The sequence below is a fragment of the Lontra canadensis genome, unplaced genomic scaffold (assembly GCF_010015895.1).
Source record: "Lontra canadensis isolate GAN:19392208 unplaced genomic scaffold, GSC_riverotter_1.0 scaffold25, whole genome shotgun sequence".
Taxonomy (NCBI): Eukaryota; Metazoa; Chordata; class Mammalia; order Carnivora; family Mustelidae; genus Lontra; species Lontra canadensis.
In genome coordinates this window covers 1,299,886-1,318,731 of record NW_022631019.1, presented here as the reverse complement: position 1 = coordinate 1,318,731, position 18,846 = coordinate 1,299,886, and the positions used below count along the sequence as shown (strand labels likewise).

At 57.9% G+C, this 18,846-nt stretch overlaps 2 protein-coding genes across 4 annotated transcripts in view; both read left to right on the top strand.

The window, feature by feature from the left end:
- Positions 1 to 2,775, top strand: part of TTC34 (tetratricopeptide repeat domain 34) — a 15,842-nt gene extending 13,067 nt beyond the window's left edge. The window contains exon 9 of the mRNA XM_032863207.1: positions 1,259 to 2,775. Coding sequence (XP_032719098.1) covers positions 1,259 to 1,786 — 528 coding nt within the window. The 3' untranslated portion in view covers positions 1,787 to 2,775. The remainder of the gene's footprint in view (positions 1 to 1,258) is intronic.
- A 3,921-nt stretch (positions 2,776 to 6,696) lies between these two features.
- MMEL1 (membrane metalloendopeptidase like 1) overlaps positions 6,697 to 18,846 on the top strand; it is a 28,193-nt gene continuing 16,043 nt past the window's right edge. For 2 of the 3 annotated variants that reach the window (XM_032863204.1, XM_032863203.1), the window contains exons 1-3: positions 6,697 to 6,762; positions 8,708 to 8,874; positions 18,481 to 18,558. In XM_032863204.1, coding sequence (XP_032719095.1) covers positions 8,718 to 8,874; positions 18,481 to 18,558 — 235 coding nt within the window. In that variant the 5' untranslated portion in view covers positions 6,697 to 6,762; positions 8,708 to 8,717. The remainder of the gene's footprint in view (positions 6,763 to 8,707; positions 8,875 to 18,480; positions 18,559 to 18,846) is intronic. The other variant, XM_032863205.1, reaches the window with a different exon arrangement.

The window sequence follows — 18,846 nt, the reverse complement described above, 5'->3', positions numbered from 1 at the left end:
GGGGTGCGGGGCGGGGGTCCGAGACAGGAGGAGGAGGCGGACGGGGGTCTCGGAGCGGAGAGGAGGGGCCCGGCGGGAACGCGGGCTTAGCTGGGGCGGCGCGCAGGGTGGTTTCCGCAGCTGTTGAGACCCGCCGGGCCGTTGCCAGGCGACGCGGGCCGACCCGGAAGTCAACCGGAGAGGTCACGCACCGCTTCCGGCGCGCGCCCCGCCCCTCCGGCCTCACTGCGCTTGCTCCGCGGCGGTGCTTCCGAGATCCGGGCGGCGCTCGGAGGTCCCAGGGGCGCGGGGCTCGGCCCTCCTGCCGGCGACCGCGAGTGTGACCCGCCGCAGGGCGAGGGACAGGGACAGCGGGGAAGGCCAGCCCCGGGACCTCGTCCGGCAGCGGGGAGCCAGTGCGGGCTCTGGAGGAGAGCAGGCGCCGGAGACCCGAGGGGCTGGGAGAGGGGACGGCCTGTGGGTGGACTGGGGGAGGGGACGTCCACCATCCCCGGGAGAGGAAGTGAGCCTGGGGCAGAGGAGGCCTGTTGGCTGGGCCGCGCCGACGGGGGTCCGGCAGCCCCCAGGGAGGGAAGGGCGAGGTCTGACGGTGCCCGCTGACCTCGGACTCCGCCCTGCGGCATCCTCAGAGGTCGGGACTGGGGGGCGCCCCCCACAGCCCTCGGTACCACGCCGCCAGTGCGGGGCGCGAGCACAGCGAACCCCAAGCCCTGGAGGTCGTGCCGGCAGGTGCTAGGGCGGGTGGCCCGTCGGCGGCGCAGCCTCTCCCCGCCGACTCGGCTCTGCAGGGTCTTCCGCTCCCTGCACTGAGAAACCCAGCCGTGCTCCGCGGACCCTGCCCTCCGGACCTCGGGCAGAGGAGAGGGTCCAGGGACCGAGCTGGGCAGAGGCGGTGCGGGCTCCTGCCCTCAGGGCCAGGGCAGCCTTGGCAGCTGCCCATCCGTGGGCCTCTGGGGAAGACAACCGCAGAGAAGGGCTGAGACAGGGAGGAAGGAGGGAGCAGGTCACCGGATGACAAGCAGTAGGGCTGGGGGTGGGGGGACAGTGAGGAGGAGAGGGGAGTCCAGAGGGATCCCATCAGAGCTGGGCTTCCAGGGTGGTGGGGTTGCAGGGCGTGCCCTGTACCCTGTACTTCCACTCCCTCCAAGGAAGTGGGCAGCACTCTGCACAGGTCAAGAACAGAGGCCAGCTGGGCAGGGGAGGGGCCTGTGTGTCTCTGGGCTGTCCCACACTGCCTCCCTCTGTCCCCTCTGTGCAGGCTGCAGCCCAGGAAGCCAACACCTTACTGAAATCGGGGCAGCCAGAGCAAGCACTGGGTTACTGCTCACTGGCAGTCCTCGCTGGGAGCAGCAGTGCCCATCACCTGCGCCTGAGGGCCACCTGTCTGGCTGAGCTGCAGGAGTTTGACCGGGCACTGGAGGACCTGAACCTTGTCCTCCAGGAGGACGTGCGGGACCGCGACCTCCCGACGCAGGTGGAGGACCTGTGCTCCCAGGGCCGCCTGCTGCTGAGCCTGGGGGATGGGGCCAGGGCCGCAGGGGCCTTTGCCCAGGCTCTCAAGCTGGCACCCACCCTAGCCCAGAGCAGCCTGTGGGAGCGGCCAGGTCGGGGCCCCACTGCCAAGGCATTTCTGTGCCATGGCCAGACCTGCCTGGAGGAGCAGCGCTATGCAGAGGCCTGGACGGCAGTGGAGAGTGGCCTGCTGGCAGACCCCGAGCACAGTGGCCTGAGGAGGCTGAAGGTCAGACTCCGGAGGGAGGCATCCTTGGGCTGCCGGCTCCACTGACCCCATGCTCTCGAGGCCCGGACGTGGGCCCCCCGGCCATTCCACCCTGGATGGGCTCCTGAGCCGCGGGATACAGTGGGCCTAAGTGATGTAGCTCAGACTCCGCGGAGAAGAGAGACACCAAGAAACGCTGGTGATAGTGTATAGATGGTGTTACCTCATCTCATGGCAACAAAGCTATAAATCAACCTTTAAGAGTTCCCTTCGTGTGAAACGGCTCTGGGGTCCAAGAGGAGATCACAGCTGAAGTCAAAGAAAGTTGAAGAACTAATCATAACAAAACCCGTGCAGAGGAGCACTTGTGGGATGCTGCCCCGGCAGGCCGGGGGAAGTCCGGCCCCAAGCAGATTACCAAGCGATGGAAAGAAAGCGAAGTACATGTTCAGTTCAAGAAGTTGGAGAAACACAATAAAACTAAGGAAATCAGGAGATAGGAATTAAGGATAAAAGCAGAAATTAATAAATTAGGAACAAAAGAAGAATAAATACAAAATCTGGTTCTTCAGAAATAAAGTAGATGAACCAACAGCGGCTCTATTGAGAAAGACGGAGGAAGCACAGGGGCCGTCAAGTTCACTGCAGTGAGCCCCGTGCACCTCCCGACAGGCAGATGGCGCGGCTGTGCCGGCTCTCAGGGCAGCCGGTGCCCTTGGGAGAAAGGTCTACACCCCCACGTCTGGAGGTCCCCAGCGGGCTCGGGGCTGCATAGCCCCGTGGCAGGACAGACCATGAACCTGGCGTTCAGCCTTTAGTAGGGTCTCAGGGTGGGATCTCTGGGGTTTCATGGGTCACTCATTATTGGCTAGTTTGAAGCAGAAGAGTGGGAATGGGGTCTCGGGAGACTAGAGGCAGGGTCATACAAGCAGTCAGTTACCGAGATAGCCGAGAGCTTCCTGAGGGGGCACCTCACAGGTGTGGGCAGCCCACTTCCTTCTCTGGTCGTTTTGCTAACAGCCGTGTCCTCAGCTGGCGACACACGTTTTCCAGATGGGATGTTTGAAACGGACACCCTGGCAATTCAAAGCTTGATGTCAGGCACAGCAGAGACACAATTTTAAAGTGACAAGGACGAAGTAACAGAAACAGGAAATTAAAAACATAAGAAATTATGTTTCTCAGAGCAAATAAATTTTGAGGCCTGGATGAAATGAATTGGCTCCTAGACAAATATTTAACTAAACTCATCAGAATAGGCCTAGAGCTTCTGCGGGACAGTTGCAAAGGAGGAAAAGATAAGGTTGTCCAGGAGCTTCCCCTAAAGCAGGCTTAGTTCCAGATGGAAAAACCTGTCAACCTTTAAGGAACAGTCAACTCCAAATGTCTCTAAACCCCTCCAGGCCAAGAAAAAGAAGCTTCTAAGTTCTTTGTGGAAGAAAGCATGATCCCAACCAAAAGGAAGCTACAAACCAGTTTACCCGGGTCAGGCACACACCCAGAGGAGCACGCACAGGAATGCAGGGATGGCTCAGGAGCAGGACGCACAGCCCTACAGCTCATCACAACCAGAGCCTGGAGAAGATAAGTCCCGTGATCCCTCTTGGGGGCTGCAGGGGAGGGGGGCGGTGCACGATCACATGTGAGAAGTCCTCCCTGCACCTTTGGGTGCCTGCTTGGTTCTGCTAGGGAGGGTCTGGCATCTCAAGTTTGTTAATGGTAGACCCCGGTGCAGAGGGGGCACAGCCACGTGGCCTGGTGACATCACTGCCAGCCGCTGGTGTACGCCCACTCGTTAGCTCCAGCGTCCGTGGTGGGCATACCCCCAGCAGTAGGGCCAGCCCAGCCTAGAGCTGTACCCCCTCCACCGTGGCCCGACCCCCTGACTCCATTCCCACACACAATTCGCAGGTCCCAGTGCGGATTTGCGGGATCTTGCAGTTAGGGGGTGTATGTGCCGGTTCCTGCAGGACCAGCTTCGCACCTGAGCCCCACACCCCAAAGATGCTGAGATGAGATCCCTTCTGTGGGTCTAGAGTCAACGGGTGAAGGAGGGGGTAGTGGAGGTTGAACAGAGCCAGCGTCCTCCTTCCTAAGCCCATGAGGCTCTCAGGATTTATAAAGAAAGAAAAGGCAAGTCACCCACTGGGGAGCCCAGCTGCATCCACTGCAAAGGGGCTTGGAGGACTTGGCAGTTCCAGGTTCTCCGCTTCCTCTGAGCCCCTCCGAGGTCCAGGGTCCCATCTCAGTGCCCCAGTTTTTCATTAGAAAGTTGGTGAGGCTCTAAGTGCAGCCGACATCGTCACTGCACAGCTCACAGTTAAATGCCGTGTTTGAGCCCGCACTACAGCCCTGTGCCTGTCGCAGGGACTTCTCGGGGGCCACGGAGCCCTCCGACTCCCGGGCCGTGACCCGAGCCCATCGTTCTCTTCCTGTGTGTGCTCCAGGACGTTTGGGAGAGGCCGCCCCATGCCACGGCCCCTGTGGCCACTGCCACTTCCTGAACAGCCATGTGCGGTGGCACCTGAGCTCCCACAGCCCCTGATTCGGTGGGCGCACCACAGCCCCCGTGGGGAGATCACCCCACACCATGACTCTCCCTTCCCAGCTAACACAGCCCTGCAGTCAGACCCCAGATCCATCTTTGAGCGTCTGGTGATGCGGACCGCTCTTGGTACCAACATATGCATCAGTCAGGGGCGCTTTGGAGACAGACCACACCAGTGATTGACATAGCGAGGGTTTAATAGACTCACTCGTTAGCCATGAAGGTGTCAGTTAGGCACCTGGTAGAAGGAACTCCAGGGACCATGGAAGTAGCAACTACAGAGTTGGAAGTCGGATGACCCAGCCTCTCCAGACACCATCACCGACGGCCCTCAGCTTGGCGACCATTGCCCCACGTCGTACTTCCTGGCCACACCTTTGTGCCTGGCATTGTGCCTCCCTCCTCTCATCTGACTGGGGTTGGCTTGGGGGCTCAGGGACAGTCAGACTACCCCAGCCCCTTCCCTCCTGGCCAGGATACCCAAGGCCCAACATCAGGAAGCAGGTGTTGGGAAGGTGTGTAGAAGGGAGACTCCCCCGGGCTGGACTCTCACCCCAGCTCTCTGAGTGCTCCAGAAATGCCCAACTTCCTCCAGCCTTTCCCTTCTCTGAGCCGGGCCCCCCATGCCTGCCTGCCGCACGGATGGGCAGACCCAAGGAGAGATCTGAATCCTGCCCTACAGAAGCCCAGAGACACCTGCCAGATGGGGCTGGCCTCCATGCAGAGGACAGCAGATGGCCCACAACTGTCCTGCCTGGCGGTGGGGGGGGGGGGGTCATAGCAGGAGAGGGGTGGGCCCAGCAGTCAGGGGCAGGTGTCTGCTGGGCCTGAGAAGAGCTCCCTGCCCATAGCAGCAGTGACCGGGGCTAACTCCTAGACCTGCCCTGGTCCCAAGGTTGTTAAGGGAGGTGGTACCCCCCTCCCCACTCCCGTGGTGGGCTGGGCCTCCAACTTCACATCTCACATCTTTTGTCCAAGAGACAGGGAGGGGTGAGCAGGGAGCGTCCACCAGCCCCGAGCTCACCTAAGAGGAAGGATTAAAATCCACCCTCCAGAGTGTCCCAGCCAGCAGTGGGACTGGGACTCACTGCATCCAGGGACCTGGCTGGGGCTGGAGGTCTGGAGCTCCTTTGCTGGTTTCTCTTGGCTGCCAGGTCCCTGAGCACTGTCTTGCTTGCCTGCCCCCACCCCCAGAATGGACAAGCTCAGCACCTCGGCTCGCCGGACCCTCGCTTGCTCACAGCGTGCCTTTCGCTGACAGAGCTGCAGATGGAACTCCTGAGCAGGGCTGGGGTGGGAGAAGCAGGCTGAGCTCCAGCCCTCCGCCAGCATCGGCATCTGGGCAGGCTTGTGGTGGCATAAGGAGAGGCGCTCTGGCTGGGCTGAGCTGCCTGCGGAGTCGAGGGCCACCACGCCCCACGAAGCAGTTTCTGGCTGGCCAGGCTGGTCCCTGGCCTGCCCCAAGCGCCCCAGGAAGAGCCGTCCTGGCCTCTTACTCCCCCAACCTCCACTTCCTCCCATTCCAGGACAGCAGCCCAGGCAGCCTCCAGGCCAGGCTACCAGCTCCTCGCTCTGGGTAGGGTTCCCAACCTTCGGATGGGGTTGGTGCCGGGAGGCAGACAGCGGGCTGAGTAGAGCCTTGCCTGGGCTCTGGGGGTCCTGTCTGGTAACCGCCCCTGCAGAGCTGTCTTCCTCCCAGGGTGGGGCCAAAAGGAGAGGCTGCCTGAGCAGGGTCTGGGCACCGACGACCCTACCCTGTCACCCTTCCAGAGCCCCGGGGGCCTGGGGGGACCACTTGTTCCATGGGATTCTGAAACAGAAGCAGAACTGTGCTGATACTCAAGCTGGGCCTGAAGAACAGAAAGCTGGCTTCTGGCGGGACCTGCTCTGCCCAGAGTCCCCAGCCCCCATCAGCAGGGCACCTGATTCACTCCCAGAAGCACTGGGATGCTTCTGTGTCCAGAAGGGTCTCTCCCAACCCTCACCTCTTCCAAAACTTCCACCAGTCATGGCCCCTGGAGCCCACCAGTCTCACTAGAGAGGGAAGTGATGAGATCCCCTAGCAGGGGCTTTGCAACCCCTGTGGCCAGCGTAGCTCTCTGGTCCCTGGGTCTCGGGCAGGGTGGGGAGAAGGGTCTGGCCTTCCTTCCCAGCGCCCCTGTGGCCCCTTTGGACTGTGGAATCGAGGAGGGAGGAGGGGTCAGGACCGCAGGGAGCCCTGTGCTCCCTGAGTGGCCCTCTGCCCCCTCCCCCGACACCAAACCCAGATGGAACTCCCCACCTCTGCTTGGAGATGTTCCCCGCCTCCAGGGAACCCACACCTGCATCACAAAGGAGGCCGGAAGCCTCAGTGGGGCCCCACCTGAAGCCACTGCTCTCCGGCCCCTGGGAGCCCTCCCACCTGGCCCCCCGCTCACTGAAGCACTAGGCCATCCCGACCCAGCCTTCTGAGACCTGCCCGTGGGGGGGGCGGCCGTTCCTGAGTGACCTGGAGGTGAGCCAAGTGTGGGTCCAGCCCACAGGCCAGCTTCCCTAGGCAGCACTAGGTGCTCCCAACAAGCACCCAGCCTGTCCCCCGGGGGCCGGGCAGAGGGTTTTCCGCGCAGCCCGGACCCTGGGGCAGGCATCCCCACACACACGGGGCTCTCCTCCCCGAAGGAACCCCCTTTCCCTGGCCGGCCACCACAGACCGCTTTCCTGATTCTCTAGCGCTGGGCTGGGCGCTCAGCCCTTGGGAGGAGACTTAGTGCGCGCACCTCTCGGCCTTAGCCTGGAAGCCCACGGGGCAGGAGTGAGGGAGTTCACTAGTTCCGATGGGAGAAGGACCACACTGGTGAGACCCGGCCGCGGATGGCCAGGCCGAGGCTCAGACCCGTCCAGCTGGATTGATTCAGCCAGCAGGGGGTGGACGGCTCGCGGGCACCACTCCGGTGTTGGGGGCCCAGGAAGGCCGAGCCCCCGCCCCCATGGCCCAGACATTCCCCTCGGGGAGGGGGACAACGGGGACAGAATGGGCACAGAGGCTGAATCGCCATCCAGCGGCAAAACCGCCATCGGCCTGGGTCAGCCCGGCTGCAGTGAATGCGGGCCCAGGGAGGGCTTCACTGGGAAGGCGACCTTGAGCAAGGACTTTTGGAGAGTGAGGGGAGAGCAGACAGGAATCCGGGGGAGGGGCAAAACCCCTGAGGCGGGGTCTGTCTGGGGGTGCGGTGGGGAGGACCAGAGTGGGTGCAGAGAGAGGTGACTAGGTCCCCGGGGGATCCTGAGACCCCAGCCGGCCCAGCTTCTCTGCTCAGTCAGGTCATGGGCCTGGTGACCCCTGGTGTTGGCAGGGAGGAACCTCTCCCCGTCCCCCTCCCAGGCAGGACTAGGGTTGCCTTCCTCAGGCTTCTCCCCAACTCCCGCCCAGCCTGGTGCAGGGTAGGCGCTGGGACTCCATAGCAGAGGTGTGGTGGGCGTCGAGGACCCGGAGTCTGCCTTGGGGAGGGGCAGCCCTCTGTTCTCCGCCCCAGACGCAGCTGTCCGGGGCGGGGCTCTGCACACGCACACACACGTGTGTGCGTCCTCACACATGCACACACAGAAGGCCCATGCGTGCACACACTTACGTAAGGGAGAACACCCAGACCCCAGAGCCTATGCCACAAGCAGCATGCCCCCTCTGCACACCGTGGCAGCCCCGAGTGTCCACCACCAACACCCACCTCCTGGCGTGGTCCCTCAAAGGACCAGGCACGGTCCCTTGAGGAAGGGAGGCACGGAAGCGGCACACCCCCAGGTGACCGCTGGAGCTGGTCTGCCTGTTCCTGACTGGTCTTTTGGTCACTGCCTGCTTGGGCGCAGGTCCTTCTGGTCTCCCCCACCCCCCATTCCTGGGCTCTAGGCAGGAAAGGTGGGCAGGGGACCCAGGGGCTCTCACCACCTCCCAGAGGGTTTTCCTGACCCAGTGCCCAGGCCCGTAGATCCAGGACTCCCTCTCCCAGCCCCCGGCAGGCTCCACAGCAGTAGCCATGGGAGCTGGGCTGGCTGGGTCCTTAGGGCCCCCCTCCAGCTGTAAGCAGAGGGTTCCCTGGGCTTCCCTCCAGAGAGCGGGCTTGGAGAAACTGACCTTGGCAAGAGCTGCCACCATGGCTGGCACGCTGGGCACCCGCCCCCCCCCACTGTTGCCTCGGGCACTCAAAGACTCTGGTCCAGGGTAGGTGCTGCAAGCCAGAGACAAGGGCTGCGCCCGAATGTCCTCGGGTGTGGACTTGCAATGGGAAAGCCAACGTCCTCCAAGGACCAGCACCTGCTCCCAGCTAGGATCAGGCCTCCCAGCCTCGGGCAGGGCCTCAGGGGCTCCTCACACATCTCCCCTGCCCTGGTGTCCCCACCCTGGCCAGACACAGCCCCTGCCCTTGGCCTTGGGGTTTCTCAGCTGTGCACTTTCCCCTGGCTAGAGACTTGGTGATGGGGAAGCCTGAAAGCCCAGTAGGGATGGTGGAGATTGCCGGCTGGTCGGGACAGAAGCACAGAGGCTTCCTGGAGGGGGGGCTGCTGCTGCTGCTGTTGCTGGTGACAGGCGCCCTGGTGGCCCTGGGCCTCCTCTACGCCGCCAACAGCAGAGGTAAGTGAAGGCGCCCCCCCACCGCTGCCTCCCCCAACCCTGATGAGCCAGTCTTGTCAAACTGGGCAGGAGGGGTCTGCCCCTGGCGCTGACAGGCAGGGGTCGGGCAGCCCCTACCAGAAGGCCCTGTCCAGGGCGGGCTGGCGCTGGCGAGTTCTGCAGGCTCTGCGCTGCGGCCGCTGCGGGACTCCTGAGATGCACAGACCGGGTCTCCCGCACCGTCCGCGCAGCCCCCTCCCCTCCCGCAGGCAGCGACCGCGCCCCACAGGTCACAGCCGGCCCAGCCCAGCGCAGGACTCTGTGGACACCCGCCCCCCGGCCCATCCCCTCGGCTCACCCGTGTCTCCGCCGCTGGTCGGGAAGGACCTGCTGGGATTCCAACCCCCACCCCCACCCCCACCCCCACGCCCACTGGCTGAGGGTTGCGGCCTCCCAGACCGGCTCTGCTTACTGTGAGATGGTGGGAGGGGTCAGCCTGGGGTCCCAGAACGACGGGGGCGTGGCCAACACTGCCTCTTCTGCTCCCCTCCCCCGCCCAGCCCCCCGCCCCCTCCCCGCGTGGTGGCCGTGGAGGGGCTGTCCCTGGCTTGGGTTGGGGGAGGGGCGTGCAAGCCACGCCCCCTGCTGCCTTCGGGCACCACCTCAGGCGTGGACTCCGGGGTTCACCGGACTCAGGAGAGGTGCTCCCCTGGCACTCTCAACAGTTGGGTGTCACAGCCTCTGTCCCTAGAATGTTCCCCCACTGGCTGGGCCAGGGCTGTCTGCTCTGCGGTGGGCCCTGCATCCATTGCTAGTCTGTGGGTGTGACCGATGTCCCAGCCCAGGGCCACTCCCAGCCTGTGCACGTGCCTGCGGGCCCCTGCCAGCTGCTCTCGTCTCTGGCCTGTCAGGGTCTCCTGCAGGGTAGGTGGGCTCTGCTGCATGGGCAGGGGACAGGGGAAGGACCGCTGGCTGCACGGAGCCTGGGGGAGCCCAGACCTCCAGGAGCCTTTGTTCAGGGCTCACTGGGCTGGAAACACCTTGGTTGGAGGCTTCCAGAGGACCGCCCCTGACCCCTACCCAGTCTGCCTTCTTCTCCTCGTGGTCTCCTAAGTACAAATGGGGACTCGGCCGGGGCTCCTCCCTCCGAACCCCGTGCCCCCACCCGCAGACGTGACCTGCCAGCTCATCTCGCCCCGGCCCTGGTGTCCACGGGGGTTTACACGCAGCGCTGCTGTTTATGTTCAAGCGCCTTCTCACTCCCATGAGGATCTTTTCCACTGACTCATGAGTTATTTCAAAATATTTTTTTTAATCAAGATGCATGGAGATCTTCCTAGTTACCCTTTATTTATTGCTTTCTGCGTTAACTGCGCTGTTGTCGGAAACCGTGGTTTATGGGGCACTGACTCCTCGGTATTTGCTGAGTTGCTGCAGGACTAATCCATGGTCCCCGCTGCCAGCATCCGCACGAGTGGGGGAGGATGCCTGACCGTGACGGTTAGATGAAGCCAGAGATGCAGGTCCCTCCGTGACACCAGGTCTTCTCCCTGTTTGGGGTTTTTGTGTGTTTAGTCTTGTGCTGGAGAACCCTGCTGGGTAGCCATTTGCCCACGTTGAGGCTACACTGTTGTGAGTACAAATCTAGAATTCACGTGTCTTCCAAGACCCCGCGTGGCATAATGACCCTTTCTACCTTGATGCCGTTTGCCTCAAATTCTGTTTCATCTGGTACAAGCCTGATTGCCTGGGCCCGCTCGCTTAGCCGGTTTTCTTCCATTTTTCTTTCGAACGTTGTGTGTCTCCTGCTTTCGCCGTGTCTCTTGCAACAGTGCATAGCTGGACTGGGGTCCTCGTCTCTTCCCTGAAGCAGTCTCTCTGCGTTCACTGTGATTACTGCAGAGTCTGGTTTTTCTGTTGTGTTCTTTCGTGCTTCTCACACGGCTACTAGTTTGTTCTCTGCTCTCCCAGAGCCAGCTCGCAGGTTTTCGATCCTTGTCCTTTAATGGGTTATCTTAGACTTTTTGTTGTTGTTTAAATAATTGTTATTTTAAAAGTCAGAGATGAAGCCTTTTCAGAACATCAAACCTTTTTATAGAAATTACAGTGGGCGATAGAGCCCCTCCTGGAATCCTGCTCCCACGGGCAGCGACAATCACTGTCCAGCACAGAGGCCCGCAAACCACGGCCCATTTGGCAAATAAAGTTTTATTAGAACACAGCTGTGCCCATTTATTCATGTACTGTCTTTGGGTATTTTCTTGCTATAATTAAGTTACATAGGCGAGACAGGGTCTTTACGTGGCTCACAAAGCCTAAAATATTGATTACTTGGCCCTTCACAGAAAAAATACTGCCCACTCCTGGACTCGTGTGTCTTCCCATCCAAGCCTTGACTATGAAACTTTTACTGTCGCCGCGGGACGGCGAGGAGGCATTATAAGGTTGTGAACGCCCAGGCACGCCGGCTGCCCCAAATCTCCCTGTGAGACCTTGGCAGGTTTCCTTCATGCCTCTGTGCCTCAGTTTCCCTACCTGTAAAATGGAACATAGCATAGTACATACGTTAGAGGCTTACTTGAGGGCCCCGGATTTAATACATCAATAACACTTAGAAAAATGTCTGTCTGTCACGCTGTTCGCGATCAGATGTCATAGCAAAATGGTGCATTTGGTCATTTCCCAGGGTGGTGGTTGACGTGAAGGGAAGGCAGATTGAGCTCCCTACACCAGCGAGGTCCTGCCTGCCCAACAGCGGTGCATCTGTGCTTTGGGGTAAAGCCACCGGCATCGTTTACGGTTTTCTCCTGAATATTATTCACAGCTAAGCTCTCTGCCAGGGTCCAGTTTCCTCGGCATGAGTAGCTGCCTTGTTCAAGAGGTTTCCTCTTTTACTGTCAAATTATCTTATTACGAGCCTGTCTTTACCCGTCTCCAGTATCAACCTCTTGCTCGTAAGATAGATTTTTAGTTCGTTGTGGGACGCGGCTTGAGGGCAAAGTAGTAATAGCTCAGCAACAGCGCTCACTGCTGACTCCCGTCCGCGCGAGTCTGATCCAAATGACATTTCTCAATCTTGGAGTTCTTTTCCGAACCTCTCTGGTCTTTTCTCCAAATAATTCCTGAGAAGTGAGCAGCTTCTACTGTCGCACAAGTAGTGACACTCGCTGTCTCTGTCCGGAAATCTTCATCAGGTGAACTTTCCGTCCCTCTGAGCTCGGTTCTCTCTGTCTTTGGTATTATTCACTCTGACCGTTGAGGCATCCGGCTGTGAAAATTCGTGGCGTTTATTCGGCTCTGGAGAGGCTGCGATCCCTGAATCTCAGCCGTGATGCCCCTTGTTTACTGTGGGAAGTGGCGCACGATCTTTCTGAATGTTGCATCTCTCCCGCTCTTCTCCCATTGTCAAATTCTGATTCTGTGCGTCCTCAATCCCCTGCCCCATCCCCTGTGTCTCTGGAGAGTTTCCATCTCTGACTTTATCCTTCTGAGTCAGTCACTCCGAAGCACATTCCATCTCCCTAAACCTCTCTTCCCCCATATTCTATCTGCAGAAAATTTCCCCCAAAACCCCGCGATAACTTGGAACCCATACACTTTAGGACACTGCCTTTTCTCACACGTATGAATTAAACTGTTGATTGTGTTTTTGCAAAATGTCAATTCTTCAAAAATACATCTGAATATTTCTGTACCGCAGTGCAGGCAAGGTTTAGACGAAACGCCGTAATCAGAGGGGTAAGCTGTCACTCCGGTTTCAATCAGCAAAGGAAACTGCAGGTCAGGGGAAAAATCCATTTTGGATTTTTTTTTTTAATTTAATCTCAGTGGGGGCACTGGGTGGCTCGGTGGGTTGAGCCTCCGACTACTGGTTTCAGCTCAGGTCATGATCTCAGGGTCCTGGGATCGAGCCCCACATCGGGCTCTTTGCTCAGTGGGGAGCCTCCTTCCTCCTCTCTCTCTGCCTGCCTCTCTGCCTGCTTGTGATCTCTGTCTGTCAAATAAATAAATAAAAGCTTAAAATAAATAAACAAATAAATAAATAAATAAAACGTATTTAAAATGAGTTAATATCAAAAGGAAGCTGGCACAAAATTAAAATTTGAAAAATAAATAAATAAATAAATAGGATCCTTAAAAAATTTAACCTCAACTACTACATTCTTCTGTGTTTCTAGAATTTATAATTTATTCTTTCACAAACTTATTCTTTTTAATGTCTCACGACCTTGTTTTCAATGTTTTCTTTTACTTCTTCAATATACTTGGAATATTTTCTGCGTCAGGGAGATATTGCTGCCGCACAAGCACCCAGCGCCCAGGGATGAGAACGGCCCTCGTCTGTGGGGACGGGCCTGCACACCCCGGGGGCGGGGGGGGGCGGTCAGCTGCGCCGGGTCGGGTTCACGGGCGACTCTGTTCCACATGAACTGACACCCACCCCACCCCCTGCCCTGAGCACCAGCAAGCAGGCCTGGGCAGGTGCCTCTAGTGGCAGAAGTCTGAGAGGACAGCGGGAAGCACGCAGGCCTCCTGGGGTCTAGACCCAGAACTGGAATAGTGTCCAGGAGCACCACTGCCACCTCATTCTGTGGCCAAAGCAAGCCGTGTGGCCAACCCAAGGGCAAGAGAGGGAGAAGATGTCCTCTGGCAAAGGCATGGGGCAGAGCAGGGTCTGGATTTGGGGCCATCATGCCCCATACCTTTGGATCAGAGAGTCCCCAAATATAAAATCCTTGGGGATCACGGTTCCATGTCTGTTTTGCTCTCGTGGAAGCTTGTCTTGGCGTCAGTGTGAATCCATGCTCACCCTGGCTGCCTCTGTGGGGACCCTGTCTCTCGGGCCGGCAAACTTCCCTCGAGAGAACTTGTGTGTTTGTTTCCATCGAGCACCTGGGGAGGCCCCCAGCCTGGGCCTGCTGGAGCTAAGTGTCTCACCCTGAGGTTTCCTTGGCCACACCGTGCCGTGCTCTCGCACCCACAGCCGCATGACAACCAGCCCGCCTTCCCCAGGGAGGAGGCTCTTTTCTACCTGTCGGAGATTTCTGCCGCCTTCTTTTTTGAGAGAGAGACGTGAAGAAGAGACGGAGGGAACATAAATTATTCAAATCAAGGCCAGAAGAGCAAAACTTGCAGAAAAAAATGTCAAAAATATTTTTTTCAAAAGATTTTTTTTAACAGAGAGAGTCTATGTGAAAATAATTCACGTATTACAGAAGTTATGGGAACAGAGAGAACGAAGAGTGGATTCTGTGTCAGTGGGCATTAGGGACGGCGGCTCCCATCTGGACTGACAAAGGAGGAGGACACCCTTCTTGGGGCTTCCTCTGCCATCTTTCCCACTGATCCCATGTTAGCACCATAGGAAGCTTCAATTCTATTCGGCCTTTGTGTCAGAAGGGCCTTGCTGTTTTGCGTCCCAGTTAATAATTGGGGTGTCTGGGTGGCTCAGTCAGTTAGGCATCCGACCCTTGATCTCAGCTCAGGTCACAACCTCGGGATCGTGAGAGGGAGCCCCGTGTCAGGCTGTGTCTGTACTGGGTGGTACACAGGTACATCTAGACACAGGTAGATCCTGCACAGGTAGACACAGGTAGATCCTGCTTAACATTCTCTCTCCCTCTCGCTCTGCCCCTCCCTCCCTAATAATAATAATAATAATGTCCCACAGGTCCTAGATTCTGTGTTCCAGTGGTTTTAAAAGTAATTTAAAAGTTTCTTAGAATAGCTTCAGGCTCAGGCAATATTACAAAGATGGCACAGTGCGGTATGACCACTCCAGCATCCCCTGTTAACATGTGCTCTGCTCACTGAGATACATTGTTGCAAGTAATGAACTACCATCGCTATCTGACAATTAATTAAGGCTACACTTTGTTCTGATTTCCTCTGTTCATCCCTCACACGGTCCTGTCCCAGGATCCTGCAGGACGGCACATGACATCATTTGTTAAGTCTCCTTAGGCTACTCCTGGCCATGATGGTTCCTCAGACTTCCCTTGTTCATGATCTTGACAGTTTTGAGGGGTCCTGGCCTTGTATTTTGTGGAATGTCCCTCGGGATTTGCCTGATGGTTTTCTCCATGATTAGACTGGGGTGATGTGTTTTGGGGAGGAAGCCCGGAAGTCAGGTGTTTTGGGGAGGAAGACCGGAAGTCAGGCGTTTTGGGGAGGAAGCCAGGAAGTCAGGCGGCCACACTTCCGGTGACTGATCACTGTTGCTGACCACAAAGCCTTCATTCGGTTTCTCCACGTCCCCCCTTTCCATTCTGTCTCCTCGGAAAGGAAGCCAGCGGGGGCAGCCGGCTCCCAAGGGGTGGGGAGTTAGAACCACGCCCCTAGACGCAGGGCACCTACGGACACTCTTTGGAATTCTTCTGTATGGGGAAATCTATCAATTTCCCCCACTTCTTTATTTATTCAATGATTTATTTGTGTCGGCATGGACTCACGGACGTGTATTTTATGCTGTGGATTATAATCCAATACTAGTGTATTTTGTCGTGCAGATAGTTGCAGCTTTGGGCACTGGGGGTTCTGACCCACCCCCATCACGGTGGCTTGGGGATTTCGGAGGGGAGGGGAGCACTTCCTTGGTTTCTAGCCATTGAGATGTTCCAGGCTCGTCTTGTATGCTTTCTGCCTACCGTTTCTCCAAGGATCCCTGGTTCCTTTTACAGGGTAACAGTGTTAGAAGCCACACTCGGGTTACTAGGTGTGATCATCACTACCGGGTCACTGCGGGCAGCCACTCTCAGCTGACAGTGGGAGGACCTGTGTGTGTGCACAGGCACGCTAACCCACGTGTACACACATCATCTGTAGCGCTTCTCCGTGCAACCCTCTGTGTCTACATCAGTCTACACAGGGGCTTCTAACCCATTGTCACGGGCATCATCCCAGCCTCCTGCCCTGACTGGTCCAACCTCCGGCTGCAGTGGTGAGGAGTCTGGCCACCTGCCTGCCACTTCACACTCCCTCAATCCTAGTGCTCATGCCTGGCATTCCCAAGGGACCAAGTCCACCAATGACCATACAGCATGGCTGGACAGCTCCCCTGCCTTGGGTCTTATGCGCCATTCAGGACCAAAGTGACTTGGGTCAGCACCCTATCCTCACCCCTTTCTGCCGAGTTACTGCATACACGTGGGATGCACTTTGGTTCTTGTGTTCCGTTCCATCCTGGGACCCGAGACCTCCTCAGTGATTTTCACACTTGCGTACATTAAGCTTCTCTCTCTGCGCTGCAGTTGTGTGGGCTTTTGCAGATACTCCAGACACCTTATCCCACTCCCTGTGGCCCCACAAAGCAGCGCACTGCCCGGGAATACCCCTCATGCTCCCCGTTCTCTGCCCACCACACCTACCCCTCACCCCTGCCAAATGCCTGGCGATCATTGTTTATCGCCTCCGTAATTTTGCTCTTTCAGAATGTCGTCTACTTGGAATCACACTACGCAGCATTTTGGGGTGGCCTCTGCACTTAATAGTACACACGTAGGATCTATCCATTCATCATTTTGTGGCTTGGTGGTTTCTCTCTTGTGATTGCTCAATAACAATGCCATCGTGCGGATGTAATGCAGTTTACTCATTCACTCCTCCATTGAAGGACATCATGGTGTCTTCTAGTTTTTTGGGATTGCAAACAAAAATTCTATAAGATTCACATTCAGGTTTTCGTATGGACGTAAGTTTTTGAACCAGTTGGGGAAACACTTAGGAGCGGAATTGCAGGACCGCGCCATAAGACTGTTTGGTTCTGAAAGAAGCTTCCACACTGACTTTTGGCAGGGGAGGGCTGCATCGTTTGGGGATTTGGGGATGTTTTCCTCTGTCTGTTTTGTCTTTTTCCTTTGTGCTGTGGTCTGGATCACCCACGGTGACACGGATTCTTTCTTGTTCAGTGTGTTGTGAAGCCTATAAAACTAATTCTTCATTTCAGTTCTTTCTTATCATTTCCATTTATCTGAGCAGATCCACTTCCCGTCTTCTGTACCAGGCCCTTTACTGAACTATCATAAGCACTGAACGTTTTGTCTGCTATCTGACGTGTGGTCACCCGAGTCCACATCTTCAGACTATCTAGGGCTTTTCTGATGATGGGTCACATTTGCTTGCTTCCTCTTGTGGGGAGATCTCTCTCGGCATTCCTGCCCCACCTGTGCCCTCAGGGAAGGTCCTGTGAGAAGGACCTGGCAGGTGGGGGTGCTGTGTGGAGCCCCACCCCTGGTGCCAGCTCACAGCCTCTGCCCTCACAGGCTCCTTGCCCAGGGGAAGGCTGCCACAGGCCACTATCTCTGGGGAGTGCACCTCCCTGTCTGAAATTTGGCTCTGTGGGTTTCCTGCGCACCGAGCTCCAGCAGGTCGGCAAACCTCCCTGTTTTTGCATCCGCAGCTTGTTCCCCTCCCTGAGGAGGGAGCCACAGTCTCCTCCAACTGTCCTCATCCTGATCAGAAGCAAAAATCCCTTCTCCTCCTCATCATGTCTGTGGCCAGAGCTCAGACGTCCTGTCCTTCCTGTTCACTGTCCTTCCTTTCCACTGTCCCTGAGGGGTGGCCCTTTGGGGTCCAAGGTCTAGTTCTTGTCCCAGGGCTCTGGGTTAACGAGCCTGACAAACACCTGTGGGACAACCATGCCTTGGCACCGACTGACCACTTCGTTTCCGGTTGCGATCAGCACTGTTCTCCTGTGTCCGCGGGGCTGGGCTCCCTGAGGCGGGACCCGGGTCGGACTCTGTATCTTCAGTGCCTGGCACTGGGGTTGGTAATCGACAAATGTGGGACTGACAGATGAACGATGGTGCGTGGAAAGAGCAGTAACAACGGGCAGGGGAGAAATGCCCACCCCGCTCAGACCCCATGTTTCCTAAGCATTCCTTCCGAAGGCCAGGACCCCGGCGAGTGTCCCCCAACATTTGGGCAGCTCCCTGCACCCTCTGCCGTCTCTGACCTGTGTGAGGCCCTGTTCCTTCCTTCCCACCAGGTCTCCGTGTGCCTCCCTAGTGGAGGAAATCATCCACAAGCCAAGTAGGTGGCTGGACCAGGCATGCCCTCTCCCCAGACCTGCTTCTCCCCTGTCCCTCCCCCTCACCCCTTCCCCACCCCCACTCCAGGTAGAATTGACAACCACTCAGAAGATCCTGATGCTGACCAGGCAATGCCCCGATCCTGTGCAGGGGAGGGATGGAGGGAAGGTGGCCAATGGGTCAGAAAGTGAAAGTGACCTCCTTTCCCCGGAAATGAGCCTGTTGTTCCTGCCTCGATAGGACTCCAAGACTGTCCACCTTGCACAGTGTGGCCCGTGGCCCCGAGATAGAAGAGAAAGTCAGAGGGGAAGGAGGTCCTGCCTCAGGAACCCTCTGGCCCCCAGCAGATAAGGGTGGGGGCGGGCTGGGTGGGTTGGCTCTGGAGAGCAATGGGGTGGGCAAGCCAGCAGGGCCCCCTCCCCCACATATGTTCTGCTGGGTGACCCTGGTGACCAGGCCAGGCTACAAGGAGGCAGGCAGCAATCAGAGCACCCTGGACCCCAGCCCTGCAGCAAGATGCCAGGCCCACCCCCAGCAAGCCCCAAGGTACCCCGTGGTGGGGCTGGAGGCCAGAGCTGAGTGCTGTGTTTTTCCCTAGGGAAGCAGCTGACACTCTTTCCTAGCCGGCTTTGCTTCTCAAAGGAAGAGAAGACCATTGTAAAACGAAAACCCCGAGGTAGCTTTGCCTTCCCTATCAAAACACGGCCCCAGCAGGTGGGCTGGAAACTGGGCCTCCTGTGGGCTGGGCCGCTCCGCAGTCCAAGGTGTGCAGCTGAGGAGTTAGAGTCCCAGGGCCCCCAGAGCCCCATAGAAAGATGGGACAAGACAGGGGCACAGCCATGAGCTGGATGCAAGGCGTTCCCTGGGCTCCAGGAAACCAGCATGAGTTACCCCCAGGCTTGGGGTGTCATCCCTGAGACTGCACAGGTGCCCCTTTATACAACCAGCTAGCCCCACATAGGGG